Genomic DNA, 18,592 nt, shown 5'->3' on the forward strand with positions numbered 1-18,592 from the left:
TATGTGTATATATACAGTGTTGTAACAATGTGCAAATAGTTAAAGTACAATTGGGAAAATAAATAAACATAAATATGGGTTGTATTTACAATGGTGTTTGTTCTTCACTGGTTGCCCTTTTCTTGTGGCAACAGGTCACAAATCTTGCAGCTGTGATGGCACACTGTGGTTTTTCACCCAGTAGATAAGGGAGTTTATCAAAATTGGGTTTGTTTTCGAATTCTTTGTGGATCGCTGTAATCTGAGGGAAATATGTGTCTCTAATATGGTCATACATTTGGCAGGAGGTTAGGAAGTGCAGCTCAGTTTCCACCTCATTTTGTGGGCAGTGTGCACATAGCCTGTCTTCTCTTGAGAGCCAGGTCTGCCTACGGCGGCCTTTCTCAATAGCAAGGCTATGCTCACTGAGTCTGTACATAGTCAAAGCTTTCCTTAAGTTTGGGTCAGTCACAGTGGTCAGGTATTCTGCCACTGTGTACTCTCTGTTTAGGGCCAAATAGCATTCTAGTTTGCTCTGTTTATTTGTTTGTTCTTTCCAATGTGTCAAGTAATTCTCTTTTTGTCTTCTCATGATTTGGTTGGGTCTAATTGTGTTGTTGTTGTTGTTGTCTCTCTCTCTCTCTCTCTCTCTCTCTCTCTCTCTCTCTCTCTCTCTCTCTCTCCTCTCTCTCTCTCTCTCTCTCTCTCTCTCTCTCTCTCTCTCTCTCTCTCTCTCTCTCTCTCTCTCTCTCTCTCTCTCTCTCTCTCTCTCTCTCTCTCTCTCTCTCTCTCTCTCTCTCTCTCTCTCTCTCTCTCTCTGTTGTGCCCCCTGTAGTCAGTGTGTAATGTAAAGTGTATTCATGCCCTGTAGGGATCTCACAGTGTGAAATTGATATGTAGGGGTGATTTGCCAAGCCAAATAATCACTAATACCACCATGAAGGAGAGCCACACACTGCTGGAGATCAGAGAACAACCCCCCGAGCTGTGTGTGCGACTAAAGCAATACAACCTCACACATACATTATACTCAGTTTAATTCTTATGTATTGTTTAGCCTGGTATTAACTTCAAAAGGATTTACATTAGGTACGCCAGTATTTGCTAGTGTGTATAGCTGTGTATGTATGCACAGAAGTGAAATAAACAGTCAAAATGAACAGTAAACATTACACTCACAAACATTTCAGAGGAATATTATGGCTATGTACAGTGTTATAACAATGTGCAAATAGTTACAAAAGGGAAAATAACTAAACATAAATATGGGTCTCTCTCTCACTCTCCCCTGTCTTGTCCCTATTCCAGGTCTGATCCATGTAGGGGACGAGCTGAGGGAAGTGAACGGGATTCCTGTGGATGACAAGAAGCCTGATGAAATCCTCCGCATTCTGGTGTGTGTGTTATCATTGACCTGCTGTTGATAGTTGTGTTTTGGCCCCATGGCTATATAAATGTACAGCCTTGTTTGTAGTGGCAGGACTCTCTCCTCCTAACTCATCCTCACTGATTCCTCTATGTGTTAATGGCTAGGATAAACTCTGGCCACCGCTTCTGTACCAGCAGGCCCAGGAGCAGGCCTCTGTATGGGACATGTTGGGCCACATACTCCCCCTGGAAGAGACAGGCAGGGAGGGGGTTCCTGTAGGGGTCTTTGTAGTCCCTCTAAACACACACAGACACACACACACACACACACTGCCACAGTCCTCAGATCAGCTCTGGGGATATGGAGCTGGAGAGGAAAGAGAAAGATCGTTTGGAACTGGTAGACTGTTAAAAGCAGTGGCTTCAGGAATCAGGACCAGAATCCTCTTGGCTCTCCTCTTCCCTCTGTTCCACTCTCAACAGTCATCCTATCCTCTATTGTTGAAAAATAAAACAGCTCTTCATATTAAAGCTCTCTCATTGGATTAGGCTAGTTGGGTTTTGAGTTATTTGCAATGAAACTGGAGTCTTTATTTTCTCTCTCTCTCTCTCTCTCTCTCTCTCTCTCTCTCTCTCTCTCTCTCTCTCTCTCGCACTCTCTCTCTATCTCTCGCTCTCTGTTTCTTTCTCTGTCTTTCTCTTTCTCCCTCTCCCTCTCTCTCTTTCTCTCTCTCTATCTGTCTATCTCCTGTCTGTGTTTCAGTCCCAGTCCCAAGGGGCCATTACGTTTAAAATAATACCAGGCATCAAAGATGAGGCGCCGAGCAAGGAGCCCAAGGTAAGGTCCTACTGCTATCCTGCCGTACTCATTATGCTGATTGGGTTACACATGGGCTGAGTCCAAAATGGCATCCTATTCTCTATTAGTGCACTACTTTTGACCAGGGCACATAGGGCTCTGGTCAAAAGTAGTTCAATATTTAGGAAATAGGGTGCCTTGATTTTGAACAGGGCCTACAGTGCATTCGGAAAGTATTCAGACCCCTTGACTTTTTCCTCATTTTGTTACGTTACAGCCTTATTCTTAAATTGATTACATTTTTTTTTGTTTTTTATCAGTCTACACGCAATACCCCTTAATGACCAAGCAAAAACAGGTTTTTAGAGAATTTGGTTAATTTCACATAAGTATTCAGACCCTTTACTCAGTATTTTGTTGAAGCACCTTTGTCAGCGATTACAGCCTCAAGTCTTCTTGGGTATGACACTACAAGCATGGCACACCTGTATTTGGGGAGTTTCTCCCATTCTTCTCTGCAGATCATCTCCAACTTTGTCAGGTTGGATGGGAAGTGTCGCTGCACAGCTATTTTCAGGTCTCTCCAGAGATGTTCGATCGGGTTGAAGTCTGGGCTCTGGCTGGGCCACTCAAGGACATTCAGAGACTTGTCCCAAAGCCACTCCTGTGTTGTCTTGGCTGTGTGCTTAGGGTCGTTGTCCTGTTGGAAGGTGAACCTTCGCCCCAGTCTGAGGTCCTGAGTGCTCATCAAGGATCTCTCTGTACTTTGCTCCGTTCATCTTTCCCTCAATCCTGACTAGTCTCCCAGTCCCTGCTTCTGAAAAACATCCCCACAGCATGATCCTGCCACCACCATGCTTCACCACCATGTGCCAGGTTTCCTCCAGATGTGACGCTTGGCATTCAGGCCAAAGAGTTCAATCTTGGTTTCATCAGGTCTGAGAGTCCTTTAGGTGCTGTTTGGCAAACTTCAAGCTGGCTGTCATGTGCCTTTTACTGAGGAGTGGCTTCCGTCTGGCCACTAACCATAAAGGCCTTCCTTCTGGAAGGTTCTGCCATCTCCACAGAGGAACTCTGGAGCTCTGTCAGTGACTATCAGGTTCTTGGCCACCTCCCTGACCAAGGCCCTTCTCCCCCGATTGCTCAGTTTGGCCGGGTGGCCAGCTCTAGGAAGAGTCTTGGTGGTTCCAAACTTATTCCATTTAAGAATGATGGAGGCCACTGTGTTCTTGGGGACCTTCAATGCTGCAGACATTTTTTGGTACCCTTCCCCAGATCTGTGCCTTGACACAATCCTGTCTCGGAGCTCTACGGACAATTCCTTCGACCTCATTGCTTGGTTTTTGCTCTGACATGCACTGTCAATGTCACGCCCTGACTCATGGGACTCTTGTATGTTGAATCAGGGTGTGGATATTCTATGTTGTATTTTCTATGTTTGTGATCTATGTTTTGTAGTTATATGTTTGGCCGGGTGTGATTCCCAATCAGAGGCAGCTGTCGCTCGTTGTCTCTGATTGGGGATCATACTTAGGCAGCCTATTGGCAATTATGGGTTGTGGGATCTTGTTCCGTGTAGAGGCTTGTATTGTGTTTAGCCTGAGGACTTCACGTTACGTTGTTTTGTTGTTTTTTGTTCGTGTGTTTATCTTTATAATAAACATGTATGCATTTCACGCTGCACCTTGGTCTGACCCATCCTTAAACGCACGTGACAGAAGATCCCACCAAACACGGACCAAGCAGCGTGCCCAGGAGCAGACAGCCTGGACATGGGAGGAGATCCTGGACGGAAAGGGATCCTGGACATGGGAGGAGATTCAGGCTGGGATGGATCGCCGTCCTTGGGAGGAGACAGTGGAGGCCCGGTTTAGAGAGGAGCAACGACAACGTAGAAGGAGCCGGCCGAGGAAGAAGCCCGAGAGACAGCCCCAATATTTTTTTTTGGGGGGGGGTAAAAGCGTGGTCGGGGATCGATGGAGAAGAGCCCCGACCACTGCACTCGTGGGGGCTCAGGGAGGAGTCTTCACGGGAGGAGGAGGACTGGGCGCGGAGAGTGAAAGACTGGTACAGTCGGAGATCTCTAACGTCAGTTCCCAGTCCGGTACACCTCGTGCCTGCGTCTCGCACCAGACCAGTGGTGCGTGTTCCCAGTCCGGCCCGTTCCTGCTCCTCGCACCAGGCCAGGGGTGCGTGTTCCCAGTCCGGTCCGGCCCGTGCCTGCTCCCCGCACCAAGCCAGTGGTGCGTGTTCCCAGTCCGGCCCGGCCCATTCCTGCTCCCTGCACCAGGCCAGTGGTGCGTGTTCCCAGTCCGGCCCGGCCCGTTCCTTCTCCTCGCACCAGGCCAGGGGTGCGTGTTCCCAGTCCGGTCCGGCCCGTGCCTACTCCCCGCACCAAGCCAGTGGTGCGTGTTCCCAGTCCGGCCCGGCCCGTTCCTGTTCCTCGCACCAAGCCAGTGGTGCGTGTGTCCAGTCCGGCACGGCCCGTGCTCGTTCCACCGGTGCCTGATCCGGCACCGGTCAGCTGCTCCACTCCGGAGCCAGAGCAGTCCGCTCCACCGGGGTCCAGTCCAGCTCCGGTCAGCTGCTCCACTCCGGAGCCAGAGCAGTCCGCTCCACCGGTGCCCAGTCCAGCTCTGGTCAGCGGATCCACTCCAGAACCAGAGCAGTCCGCTCCACCGGTGCCCGGTCCAGCTCCGGTCAGCGGCTCCAGTCCAGACCCAGACGTCAGCCCCTCTCCAGGTTCGGGGTCTCCCACATCAGGGTCCAGACAGGGCTTGGTAAATCGTGGGAGGAAGGAGAGGTGAAGCAGCGCGCCGAGGTCCAGACCAGATCAGGGGCGTAACGGGGAGGCTGAGAGAATGTGGTCGTCACGCCCACCCGGACCCTTCCCTGTCATTTCAGGTTGGTGCGGTCAGAGTCCGCACCTTTTGGGGGGGGGGGGGGGGGGTACTGTCACGCCCTGACTCATGGGACTCTTGTATGTTGAGTCAGGGTGTGGATATTCTATGTTGTATTTTCTATGTTTGTGATCTAGGTTTTGTAGTTCTATGTTTGGCCGGGTGTGATTCCCAATCAGAGGCAGCTGTCGCTCGTTGTCTCTGATTGGGGATCATACTATTGGCAATTATGGGTTGTGGGATCTTTTTCCGTGTAGAGGCTTTTATTGTGTTTAGCCTGAGGACGTTACGTTGTTTTTGTTCGTGTGTTTATCTTTATAATAAACATGTATGCATTTCACGCTGCGCCTTGGTCTGACCCGTCCTTAAACGCACGTGACAGTCAACTGTGGGATCTTATATAGACAGGTGTGTGCCTTTCCAAATCATGTCCAATCAATTGAATTTACCACAGGTGGACTCCAATCAAGTTGTAGAAACATCTCAAGGATGATCAATGGAAACAGGATGCACCTGAGCTCAATTTTGAGTCTCATAGTAAAGGGTCTGAATACTTATGTAAATAAGGTATTTATGTTTTTTATTTTTAATACATTTGCAAAAGATTCTACAACCTCTTTTCACTTAGTCATTATGGGTTATTGTGTGTAGATTGATGAGGATTTTATTTGATCAATTTTTGAATAAGGCTGTAACGTAACAAAATGTTGAAAAAGGGAAGGGGTCTGAATACTTTCCGAATGCACTGTATATGGCTCTGGTTAAAAGTAGTGCTCTATATAGGGAATTTGGTGCCATTTCAGACATAGCCAAAACCTTTTGTGAGTGGGTTGAGAGGTCCTCTCTAGCTGCTTACTGCCTCTAGTGCTGGAGTCTTAGTCTGCATCCCAAATGATACCTTAGTCCATATATAGTGCCCTACTTTTGACCAGGGCCCATGAGGCACCATATAGGGAATACGGTGCCTTTTGAGACGCATACATTTGTAGTCAAATATATTGACACAGTTGCACGATTCACTATTTCTTCTAAAATACATATTTATTTTTTTATATGACTGGGTGTTCACACTTGTATTCGTTTGATTTACAACTGCACAGGACCAATAACCAAAAAAAAGATTGTCCTGGACTAAATTATTCCAAATTCAAATTAATTTGGTTCTAGACAAGTGATTCTCGTTTATGTGTAATTTATCTCACCTGTGGTAAGTTGCAGGTACCTCTGAAAATTAAGGAATCCAAATTCTAAAACAACAAATGTAAGTCATATTTTACATTGCTGGACACAGATATCAATTAAGCAACCATCAACTAATTGATTCAGAAAAACTTATGTTGAACTGATCCGTAGAATGTGATATGGTTTCCTGTGTCTGAGTTTCTGTTGTGGCTGTAGGTGTATGTGTACTGTAAATGTAGTTGCTCGTAATGTTATGTGGGTGTTTTAACTGGAAATCCATTGTCTGGCTGTATCCTGTATTCTCCAACTCATAGTAGTGATGTATAGTCTTTCATAGACATTTATCAATAACAGAGAGTAGGTCCCCGAGCTGAGGCTCAGGTCAAAACACAAGCTGGAATATAATTTGTCAGAACACAGGGTGCAGGTATGCATGTATGTGTGGGTGGGTTGGAGGGGGGTTGTACTCTCTGTCATACTTTAATGGTTTTAATATGTCCATTTCAGACATCAATCTAAACCTGTGTATCAGTGCCAGAACTTCAGCCTCCCCTCTGCGAAGAGCTAGTTTACTATTTTTCCTGGGCTACAATAAATATGTGGAAGTGCGGGCAAATTGGGTACACGTGTAAAACTCTAAAAATAAAAAAAGATGGACAAGGGGAGAGAGGAGAGGAGAGGAGAGGGAGAGACAACCGGGAGCTTTCAGCAAGGATGTACTTGGTTTATTCTGCTGTTGGGCTGTTTAGCCAGACCCAAACAAAACGTTCCCGTCTGAAACATAATTTCACTACATTGCAACATAGCACTCCTTAAATCACCCTGGCACATGCAGGGACTTTGCTCTCTCTCTCTCTCTCTCTCTCTCTCTCTCTCTCTCTCTCTCTCTCTCTCTCTCTCTCTCTCTCTCTCTCTCTCTCTCTCTCTCTCTCTCTCTCTCTCTCTCTCTCTCTCACTCCTCTCTCTCCTCTCTCTCGCTCACCAGTGGCTAAGGACTTGTAATTTACTGTTACACTACTGTTGCGTTGTTGAGTGAGGATGTAGTGAGTTTCTTTTCGCTATAAAGGGAAAGATTTCCCTCTCTCAGGTCTTAGCTCTGTTGTGTTGATGACAAGGTGTGTCCCTGCCTCTCCTGACTGCCAAGATAAATTAGCCCACCTCGGAAAAAACATATTTTCCCCTGTTCAGTAGGGAAAGGGTTAGGGACCTATTATCTGCAGCCCAAATCACCAAGCGGAACGAAGCAGGAGTCACATTTGGAGGCTCTGACTCAGTCGATGTTAAAGTCTCGCCACGCTCGGAGACAGCTGAAAGACTTTAGTCTTTAGGAGTATCCTCCCCCCATTTCCCTATATAGTGCACTATTTTTGACCAGAGCTCTATCTGCCCTGGTAAAAGAAGTGGACTATGTAGGGTATAGGGTGCCATTTGGGACACAGGCCATGTTGATGGAATAACCAAGAGAGGTCTGGGCCAATGGCTGCAGGTAATAGACTCCTGATTGCACTGACCTTTCCTGGCCAATCACGTTAAGCGACAGTGAAAGGCATCTGTTCTGGTTCCGAAGCCGGGCAGGCTCACATGGCTGTAGCGACGGCCTACCTTGATGTCGCCACAGCGACTAGGGGGGAGAGGAGATGCCGGAGTGTGGAAAGGTAACTGCTGTCGTATTTTTTATCTCTCTTTCTCTGTCTCTCCACCACCTGTCTCTCTCTCGCTCTCTCTCTGGTCCTCTCATCCTCTCTCCCTCTCCCCCCCCCCTCGCTCTTGCCTCCCTTCTCTTGTTCTCTCTCCCTCTCCCCCCGCTCTCAAATCCCCCTCCCTCTCATCTCTCTCCAGATGTTTGTGAAGACGCTGTTTGACTACGAACCAGCGGAGGACAAAGCCATCCCATGTAAGGAGGCGGGCCTGACCTTCAAGAGGGGAGATATCCTTCAGATCATGAGCCAGGATGATGCAACCTGGTGGCAGGCCAAACAAGACAGCCATGCCAACCCCCGCGCCGGCCTCATACCCTCCAAACAGTTCCAGGAGAGGTGAGTGAGCTACCTAGACAGACACCCTAACTACCTACCCCCCCGTCCCCCTCTCCCTCCTGTCACCCTCTCCCTCAGCCTTGTCCCCTCCTAACTGTTTTAGGGCATGTGAGCTACGGGTCAGGCAGCTCCTCTACACCCTCTAAACTATGTCCTTCATCTCCACCTCTCCCCTGTAACCCCCTGTCCTCCTCACCCCTGTCTGTCTGCCTGGCACCCCTATTACAAGCCCAGCCCCCCCCTCTAAATCCCTGTCTTCCTCTCCTCTCCACCTTTCCCCCTTGGCCCCTTTCCCCATTTTTCAGCCAGAGGCCAGGGCAAGGCCTGTCTATATGCCTGTCTGTTTGCCACCCTCATTACAAGCCCAGCCCAGCGCTAGTGTTTCACTGCCGTCACAATGAAAGGAATTACTATTTATTTCTCTCTCTTTCCTTTCCCCTCCTTCCATTCCTCCCTCCGTTTGACTTTTTCTTCCCTTTTTTTGCCTGGCCTCACACTGCCAAAATACTTTGGATTTCCGCGCACGTCTGGCCCGAAATGAGTAATGACAGAAAATGATAGCACTGGTACTGATCCACTTTGGAAGGGGAGCGGATGGAAAATCGCACAGTGGTGTGCTTATATGGCTGCTGATGTGCAACACAGGGCTGGAGGGCTGGGGCAGTTTCTTGGCGACCGACAAGCAGCTTTTTCAATAGCAGGCATTGTGTTTTTTGTACTTTCTTATCCCACCTCTCTCTCTCCCTCTTTCTCTCTTCCTCCATTTTTTCTCTCTCTTTTTCTCCCTCTCTCTCTCCTGCCTCTTCTTCCATTTATTTTTCTCTCTTTTTTTCGTCCTTAAGAATGAACGTGATGGATATTTAAGAATATTTCTGGGTATCATAGCAGAACGTGTTTATTAATCCCAGTGTGGCTGTGAAAGCTGATGGTTTTATTGTGCTTCTTCTTCCTCTCCTCTTCCAGGAGATTTGCACTGCGTCGGCCCGCAGCCCATGTTTTTCAGGCCCAGAAGATCTCCAACAGAAGATCATGTAAGCATATATCACATCCACCCACACACACACACACACACACACACACACACACACACACACATGGGGATAGCTGTCAGGAGACTGGTCCACTAGGCTCATATGTTTATGGTGTAAACCCTATCTGATTGATTAACGATCAGGTGTAATCCCTACACTCTGAAACGCACGAAGGCTGCAATGCTGGTGCTCGTCTAGGGAAATGTTGTGTCTGGCTCGCTCCCTCGCACCCTCCATCTCTCTGTGTTGATGTGGTTGGATATTTGGGGCTGCCCTCTGGAAAACCTCTACCTATCCACTATAAGTGCTGCTCTGCAAGGTTTAATGAAGAATTAATGATCCGATAGGAAGGAGGCTGTATGTGAGGATGTGATAGGGACTCAGTCTCAGAGTTGTAAATTAACCTCCCGCTAGCTGAGCACCGCTCTGGTTTACACATTAACATGTTTTACTGTGTGTGAACATGTGGGACTCCTGCCTCAAGACTGCACCACACACACACACACACACACAAAGTCACAGACTCCCTCTCACGACAACACACACAGACCGACAGGACTGAGCTAGGAACAAGCGACTGGAACAGACAGAGAGGCCTCAACACTTCACTACTTCACATGTTAACCCACTAACAGCCACACACACTTACCTGGTGCTGCAATAACACTGTTGTTATGACACTTTAAAATAGTAACAGTGAAGTGATTAACAGGTAATTACAAGGTAATTAACACTTTAGACAGAAACCAACTATGTCTGTCCCGAGGTGTTTATTTCTCTGTGCAGCCCCAGACCTAGCTTGTCAGAGTGTGTGTATACAGTACCTCTCAGGCATGTCAGTGTGTGTGTGTGTCTGGGTGTGTGTGTGTGTGTGTGTGTGTGTGTGTGTGTGTGTAGTACTGTGTGTACACACTGCCTCTCAGGCGAGGAGGTGTTTATTCCTTTTCTCTGTTCCCTCTCCCCACCTTTTCATCATGCGGCCTCGATCCCTCCCTCCCTCCCTCCCTCCATCTCTCTCTTTCTTTCCGTCTCTCTGTGTGTGCTGTCAATCTCCATGTCTGACACATATCCAGGTTCTATACCGTAACATATATTATTATTTATCTGGTTCCTAAACATATGAGCAGAATACAGATGCTGCTGGTTTGGATCCGGTCTGGTAGCACAAACAGAGGCCATGTATAAAATAGTCCTTATTTGACTAAAATAATAACCCCCTTACAGTCGTCTCTCCCCCAAAGTAGGACATGGATAGGAAATGTCCATAGTTCAATTGCTGTACCGTTTGAAGAAACCAACACATGGTGGCCCTTAACAGTGAAGTGACTCTTTGTCATTTTGTAGTGATTTCAAGACAGCCACCGACTAAATGTTTGATTCATAACCTTAAGTGATTTATAATTTCCTTGTTTCCTTCCTGGTTATGTTCAACCACACACACACACCCACGCATAGGGCTGTTACGGTGACCGTATTACCACCACAGCGGCGGTCACGAGTCATGACCGCAGTCAAATTTCATGTGACCGTTTAGTCACAGTAACTAGGCTTCTCCAAGCTCTGATGCTGCTGATGGTCATTAGTAGCCTACCAAACTTGCTAACTGCCTAATACTCAAACACTTAATGAGAGGCCATGAGCTCATGTTGCGCAACATTTCTGTAGGCTATGCAATTCCGTGAGAAAACAGAGTTTTGATGGGCTCTATGAAGAAGAGCAGGATCCCATCAGCTTTCTATAGGCTAGGCCTACTATATTTATGTCTCAACTTTCCTAATATTAAGCACATTGCTTCTCTTTACAACAGGAGTATAGCCTACCTGGCTGGCATGAAAATGAACCATGGGAAAAGCGTCCTCCATTCGCTATTTAAGTGCATAGATTACATGTATTTTCCCCCTTCCCCTGTTCCGAGACAGGTGCATAATAATGGTCCATTCTAAATCAAAACTAATTTCACACATATATTATTTACTATATGTAAAGACAAGATTCAATTAAGAGTAGTCTGATGGGTGACAATATTAGCCTATCACTTGTGAATGATACAGTATATTAGTCGCACACCTCATGTAGCCTAGCCCATAGGCCTATATGTTTTGATAAGGTTTGTATCACAACTAAAGTGGCCAAATAACTTCTTAAAATTAAGCACATTAATCAGCTTTACAACCGGTGTAGAGCCTCACTGGCATACGTAAGCGGCGTGTGAGTTTCAAGTTTGGGGAAGATAATTTTCACCATAAAAATGCACCGTTATAATAAAGCATTACATACATAATCGCATTTGCGGTCACTTTTGAGAATGGTGTTTTCCGCTAATTGATTGCATTTTGGAACATTTGCGCTTATAGCCTACTGCCGTGTGCACATTGCTGCGCTTATAATGTGAAGAAATAGCCTACTAGTTTGTCAAGATTTGTAGCTAAATGTTTTGATCTGTTGCATCAGCCTCATTGATTTTAAAATGTTTTTTGATGCTAGTGGTTGTATTAATTTGGGATCTATCGCATCCCACAACTGTCACAGACTATGTTTGGAATATTCATTTCTCGCACAGAAGGACACGTTGACCAATAGAATAGGTCAACTTTTGTACTATGGGGGATAGTAGATTGACATAGTGCTTTTGCTGTTCGTTAGGCCTACTCCTCTAGTTGGCTGACGAAAAGTAAATGTGAACGGTTCTTCTAACATCTTCAATATGCGCCTCGGAATTCGATAAGAAGGACGCGCGTAGTTGCGTCCCCAATGTGTCTGTCTTCACTTGTAGCCTACTTCAGAGCTGAGATGCCTGTAAGAAGGACCCGATAACGTGACGGACATTGGCTAATAAGAATTGAGAGATCTGAGAGCCATGTGAGTGAGAGGTGCTTCGGAGCACGGCGATTGGAAGCCAGGAGAAGGGAATTATAATTATTATATTCAGCCCAAGGGCACAAAGGGCACAAAGGCCACTGGCCGCAAAAGGCATGGATTTTTCCGGGGGGATGCTGCCGGGAAATTCGAAGCATTATCAAGTGCTTGTCAAATTGTGAATGAGAGACTGATGAAGTGTGTGCAGCCTGTGCAAGAAACAAAGCAGATATCATGCCTTTCATGTGACTTTTTTCAAATCATCATTAGAGTCGCATCATGCAGCCTTATAATGTATTAAACATCGAAACATATACAGTGGCTTGCGAAAGTATTCACCCCCCATGACATTTTTCATATTTTGTTGCCTTACAACCTGGAATTAAAATAGATTTTTTTGGGGTTTGTATCATTTGATTTACACAACATGCCTACCACTTTGAAGATGCAGAATATTTTTTTATTGTGAAACAAACAAGAAATAAGACAAAAAAATGAAAACTTGAGCGTGCATAACTATTCACCCCCCCAAAGTCAATACTTTGTAGAGTCACCTTTTGCAGCAATTACAGCTGCAAGTCTCTTGGGGTACATCTCTATAAGCTTGGCACATCTAGCCACTGGGATTTTTGCTCATTCTTCAAGGTAAAACTGCTCCAGCTCCTTCAAGTGTGAATGGTTCCGCTGCTATACAGCAATCTTTCAGTCATACCACAGATTCTCAATTGGATTGAGGTCTGGGCTTTGACTAGGCCATTCCAAGACATTTAAATGTTTCCCCTTAAATCACTCGAGTGTTGCTTTAGCAGTATGCTTAGGGTCATTGTCCTACTGGAAGGTGAACCTCCGTCCCAGTCTCAAATCTCTGGAAGACTGACACAGGTTTCCCTCAAGAATTTCCCTGTATTTAGCGCCATCCATCATTCCTTCAATTCTGACCAGTTTCCCAGTCCCTGCCGATGAAAAACATCCCCACAGCATGATGCTCCCACCACCATGCTTCAGTGTGGGGATGGTGTTCTCAGGTTGATGAGAGGTGTTGGGTTTGCGCCAGACATAGCATTTTCCTTGATGGCCAAAAAGCTCAATTTTAGTCTCATCTGACCCGAGTACCTTCTTCCATATGTTTGGGGAGTCTCCCACATGCCTTTTGGCGAAAAAGTGTTTGCTTATTTTTTTCTTTAAGCAATGGCTTTTTTCTGGCCACTCTTCTGTAAAGCCCAGCTCCGTGGAGTGTACGGCCTAAAGTGGTCCTATGGACAGATACTCCAATCCCCAAGCTTTGCAGTTCCTTCAGGGTTATCTTTGGTCTCTTTGTTGCCTCTCTGATTAATGCCCCCCTTGCCTGGTCCATGAGTTTTCGTGGGCGGCCCTCTCTTGGCAGGTTTGTTGTGGTGCCATATTCTTTCAATTTTTTAATAACGGATTTAATGGTGCTCCGTGGGATGTTCAAAGTTTCTGATATTTGTTTTATATTTTATAACCCAACCCTGATCTGTACTTCTCCACAACTTTGTCCCTGACCTGTTTGGAGAGCTCCTTGGTTTTAATGGTGCCCCTTGCTTAGTGGTGTTGCAGACTCTGGGGCCTTTCAGAACAGGCATATATACTGAGATCATGTGACAGATCATGTGACACTTAGATTGCACACAGGTGGACTTTATTTAACTAATTATGTGACTTCTGAAGGTAATTGGTTGCACCAGATCTTATTTAGGGGCTTCATAGCAAAGGGGGTGAATACATATGCACGCACCACTTTTCCGTTATTAATTTTTTTGAATTTTTTTAAAGAAGTAATTTTCTTAATTTCACTTCACCAATTTTGACTATTTTGTGTATGTCCATTACATGAAATCCAAATAAAAATGCATTTAAATTACAGGTTGTAATGCAACAAAATAGGAAAAACGCCAAGGGGGATGAATACTTTTGCAAGGCACTGTAGCCCAACGTTTGTATCACAACTAAAGTTAAGTAACTCTAAATTAAGCATATAGGGGAACCTGTTTCTTCGTTAACCACTCAACACAGAATAGCCGCATGTGCGTACTCCCTCAGAAATTGTTTGGAGAAAATATCCTTTCTATTTTATTCAGCTATGTTCAATTGTATTCCTCATACAATAAAATAATATAAAATAATGCCACGGAATTCTGAGCAAATCTTGTCTGCTAAATGAACTAGTGTAGCCCACAGCCATATTGTCACGATCGTCTAACAGAGTGGACCAAGGCGCAGCGTTGAAAGTGAACATATCCTTTTATTTTACTGATCACACGATCAAAAACAATAAACGATAACGTGACGTCTACGGTTTAACACGAACCGAAATGAACAAGAAACCACAACACAAAGTGAAAAGACCGATAGTTAAATATGGCTCCCAATCAGAGACAACCAGCTGACACTCGTTGCCTCTGATTAGGAGTCACTCAGGCCAACATAGATTTACCAACATAGACTTACACACCCTGGCTCAACATAACATAGTCCCCAGAGCCAGGGCGTTACAGTACCCCCCCCCAAAGGCGCGGACTCCGGCCGCGCCAAACAACCACAACAGGGGAGGGACCGGGTGGGCACTCCGCCTCGGCGGCGGATCCGGCTCCGGACATGACCCAGACACGGGTTGTGCTGGACTGACGACGCACACCCCTGGCTTGATGCGTGGAGGAGGAACGGGCCGGACCGGGCTGACGAAGCGCACCACAGACTTGGTGCGGAGAGCAGGAACGGGCCGTGCCGGACTGACGACGCACACCACTGGCTTGGTGCGGGGAGCTTGGATGGGCCGGACTGGGCTGGCGACGCGCACCACAGACTTGGTGCGGAGAGCAGGAACGGGCCGTGCCGGACTGACGACGCACACCACTGGCTTGGTGTGGGAAGCAGGAGCGGGCCGAGCCGGGCTGTCGAAGCGCACCCCTGACTTGGTGCGGGGAGCAGGAACGGGCCGATCCGGGCTGACGAAACGCACCACAGACTTGGTGCGGAGAGCAGGAATGGGCCGGACCGGGCTGGCGACGCGCACCACCGACTTGGTACGGAGAGCAGGAACGGGCCGGACAGGGCTGACGACGCGCACCACAGGCTCGGTGCGAGAGGCAGGAACAGGCCGAACCGTACTGGGGACACACGCCACTGGCCCTATGCAGGGATCAGGAACGGGCCGGACCGGACTGGTAATACACCCCAGTACCTCTCGCCGTGCCTCCACACTTTCCCTCTCCTCTGTGACCAGTGGCCCCCTTAACCTGGCGGCCTCCTCTTCACACCCGCTGGACCGCTCCATCGCGGCCTCCTGCTGCCCCGTCGTCCACGTCGTGAGCCCCCCCTAAAAATTTTCTGGGGTTCTCTCCTCCCCGTGGACCAGGCCTCCCTAGCTCTCGCCAGACTCTCGATCCATTGCTTCATAGACCAGCCTCTCTCCTCTTCACTTAGCGTGGCCCAGCCGAAACTCCTACTCCCCTGATCCCAGGTCCTTCCTCTCTCCTCTTCACGCTGCTTGGTCCAGTTTTGGTGGTTTCTTCTGTCACGGAGATCTGCCAGCGATGGCTCCTGAACACGCTGCTTGGTCTGGTTAAGGTGGGTTTTTCTGTCACGATCGTCTTGGAACGGAGTAGACCAAAGCGCAGCGTGTTGCACGAACATGATGCTTTATTTAATTAAAACGAAACAACAAAACAAATAACGATTCGTGAAGTCCACAGTGACAATGACTGACTAGGAACAAAAACCCACAAACACAAGGTGAAAACAGACAGTTTAAATATGGCTCCCAATCAGAGACAACGAGCCAACAGCTGACACTCGTTACCTCTGATTGGGAGTCACTCAAACAAAGAAATACAACAACCTAGAACAACCCAACCAAGAAACAGAACACAAAGAAACGAACACACCCTGGCTCAACATACAGAGTCCCGGAGCCAGAGCGTGACACATATGGCATAGTCAGATCAGGGCCTAACATAAAGACAACTCAGAGTATGTTATTCTGTTCTTTTGAAATAGACTACATTTTCTTCATATCATGTTTCTTTAGACCTGTCTAAAATAAATATTGAATTTAGGCTATATTAAATTGATTTATTAGACTAAAATGTAGATGTTCCAAAGATCTGTGTCAGTGGCTTGTAGGCTATGCGTGGAAGCCATGAGATGCTAAATGTGTTTATGTTAATTTTCAATTACCGTGAGACCGGCAGTTATTTGCTTGACAATCACCGTCTGACAAAATGTCATGACCGCCACTGCTCTATGCACGCACGCGCAGCAGTAGTAGTATGTAATGCCTGTGTGTGGCTGAATCCCAAATGCACCCTATTCCCTATATAGTGCACTTATTTTGACCCAAGTCCAATGGGTGCACTATAAAGGGAATAGGGTGCCATTTGAGGGACACACTCTCTTTGAGCAGTAGCAGCAGGTTTATGTAATGCATGGGTGTGTATCGTATATACTGTGGGGCCGTACAGTATGATTAATATAATGTACCTGTGTTGAGTAGGAAGTCCCAGTCTCAGGGTGTGTCCAAAATGGCACTCTATGCCCTATGTTCCCTATGGACCATAGTCAAAAGTAGTGCAAAGAGAATAGGGTGCCATTTGGGACATTGCCAGCTGGGAGCTGTTCTCTACTACTCCACACTCACATACTGTACTGTACTCACTTTACTCTGTAGGAGTTACTGTACATATTGTACAGTATTGAGTCCTGTCTACTTATGTTTAGCTACACTGAGGCAACGTAGAGAACGACATAACACGGAAGAGGGAGTGAAGAGAGGGGGAGCCAGGAAGAGGGGATAAGAGAAAGGGTGGTAGAGAATCTGGAAATGGAGGGGAAAGGATCAAGAGAAACCGTACAAGAGAGACAGGAAGCATTGTGGGGAATGAAAGGGGGAGCCAGAGAGACAAAGAGAAAGGGGCGGGAGGTGAGAGAGAAAGAGAAAGGGGCAGGAGGTAAAAGAGAAAGGGGCAGGAGGAGAGAGAGAGAGGGTGAGAGGCAGGAGGAGAGAGAGAGAGGGTGAGAGGCAGGAGGTGAGAGAGAGAGAGAGGCAGGAGGTGAGAGAGAGAGAGATGCAGGAGGTGGGAGAGAGAGGCAGGAGGTGAGAGAGAGAGGCAGGAGGTGAGAGAGAGGCAGGAGGTAAGAGAGAGAGAGGCAGAAGGTGAGAGAGAGAGAGAGAGAGAGGTAGGAGGTGAGAGAGAGAGAGGCAGGAGGTGAAGAGAGAGAGAGAGAGAGGCAGGAGGTAAGAGAGAGAGAGAGGCAGGAGGTGAGAGAGAGAGAGAGAGAGAGAGAGAGGCAGGAGGTGAGAGAGAGAGAGAGGCAGGAGGTGAGAGAGAGAGGCAGGAGGTAAGAGAGAGAGAGAGAGAGAGAGAGGCAGGAGGTGGGAGAGAGAGAGAGAGAGAGAGAGGCAGGAGGTTAGAGAGAGAGAGAGAGAGAGAGGCAGGAGGTGAGAGAGAGAGAGGCAGGAGGTGAGAGAGAGAGAGAGAGGGGCAGGAGGTGAGAGAGAGAGAGAGAGAGAGGGCAGGAGGTGAGAGAGAGGGGGCAGGAGGTGAGAGAGAGAGAGAGAGAGAGAGGCAGGAGGTGAGAGAGAGAGAGAGAGGCAGGAGGTGAGAGAGAGAGAGGCAGGAGGTTAGAGAGAGAGAGGCAGGAGGTGAGAGAGAGAGAGAGAGAGAGAGAGGGGCAGGAGGTGAGAGAGAGAGAGAGAGAGAGAGAGAGAGAGAGGCAGGAGGTGAGAGAGAGAGAGAGAGAGAGAGAGAGAGAGGGCAGGAGGTGAGAGAGAGAGAGAGGCAGGAGGTGAGAGAAGAGAGAGAGAGAGAGGGCAGGAGATGAGAGAGAGAGAGAGAGGAGAGAGAGAGAGGCAGGAGGTGAGAGAGAGAGGCAGGAGGTGAGAGAGAGAGAGAGAGCAGGGAGGTGAGAGAGAGAGAGAGAGAGGCAGGAGGTAAGAGAGAGAGAGAGGCAGGAGGTGAGAGAGAGAGGCAGAGGTGAGAGAGAGAGAGAGAGAGAGGGAGGAGGAGAGAGAGAGAGGAGAGGAGAGAGAGAGAGAGAGAGAGGCAGGAGGTTAGAGAGAGAGAGAGGCAGGAGGTGAGAGAGAGAGGCAGGAGAGAGAGAGAGAGAGAGAGAGAGAGAGAGAGAGAGAGAGGCAGGAGGTGAGAGAGAGAGAGAGAGAGAGAGAGAGAGAGAGAGAGAGAGGCAGGAGGTGAGAGAGAGAGGGGCAGGAGGTGAGAGAGAGAGGGCAGGAGGTAGGAGAGAGGGTGAGAGGCAGGAGGAGAGAGAGAGAGAGAGAGGGTGAGAGGCAGGAGGTGAGAGAGGGTGAGAGGCAGGAGGTGAGAGAGAGAGAGAGGCAGGAGGTGAGAGAGAGAGAGAGAGGCAGGAGGTGGAGAGAGAGGCAGGAGGTGAGAGAGAGAGGCAGGAGGTGAGAGAGAGGCAGGA

At 47.8% G+C, this 18,592-nt stretch overlaps 1 protein-coding gene across 1 annotated transcript; it reads left to right on the top strand.

Annotated features, from left to right (window-relative positions):
* Nucleotides 1-916: 916 nt before the first annotated feature.
* Nucleotides 917-9,295, top strand: LOC311122178 (MAGUK p55 subfamily member 7-like; the record flags this gene model as incomplete). The annotated part of the gene is made up of 5 exons (XM_084196574.1): nt 917-968; nt 1,288-1,373; nt 2,111-2,185; nt 8,068-8,264; nt 9,228-9,295. Coding segments are annotated over 5 exons (478 nt in total), but the record flags the coding sequence as incomplete, so codon positions are not given.
* Between the last annotated feature and the right edge of the window lie 9,297 nt (nt 9,296-18,592).

This window comes from Coregonus lavaretus, assembly GCF_964263955.1.
Source record: "Coregonus lavaretus genome assembly, contig: HAP1_SCAFFOLD_8769, whole genome shotgun sequence".
NCBI lineage: Eukaryota > Metazoa > Chordata > Actinopteri > Salmoniformes > Salmonidae > Coregonus > Coregonus lavaretus.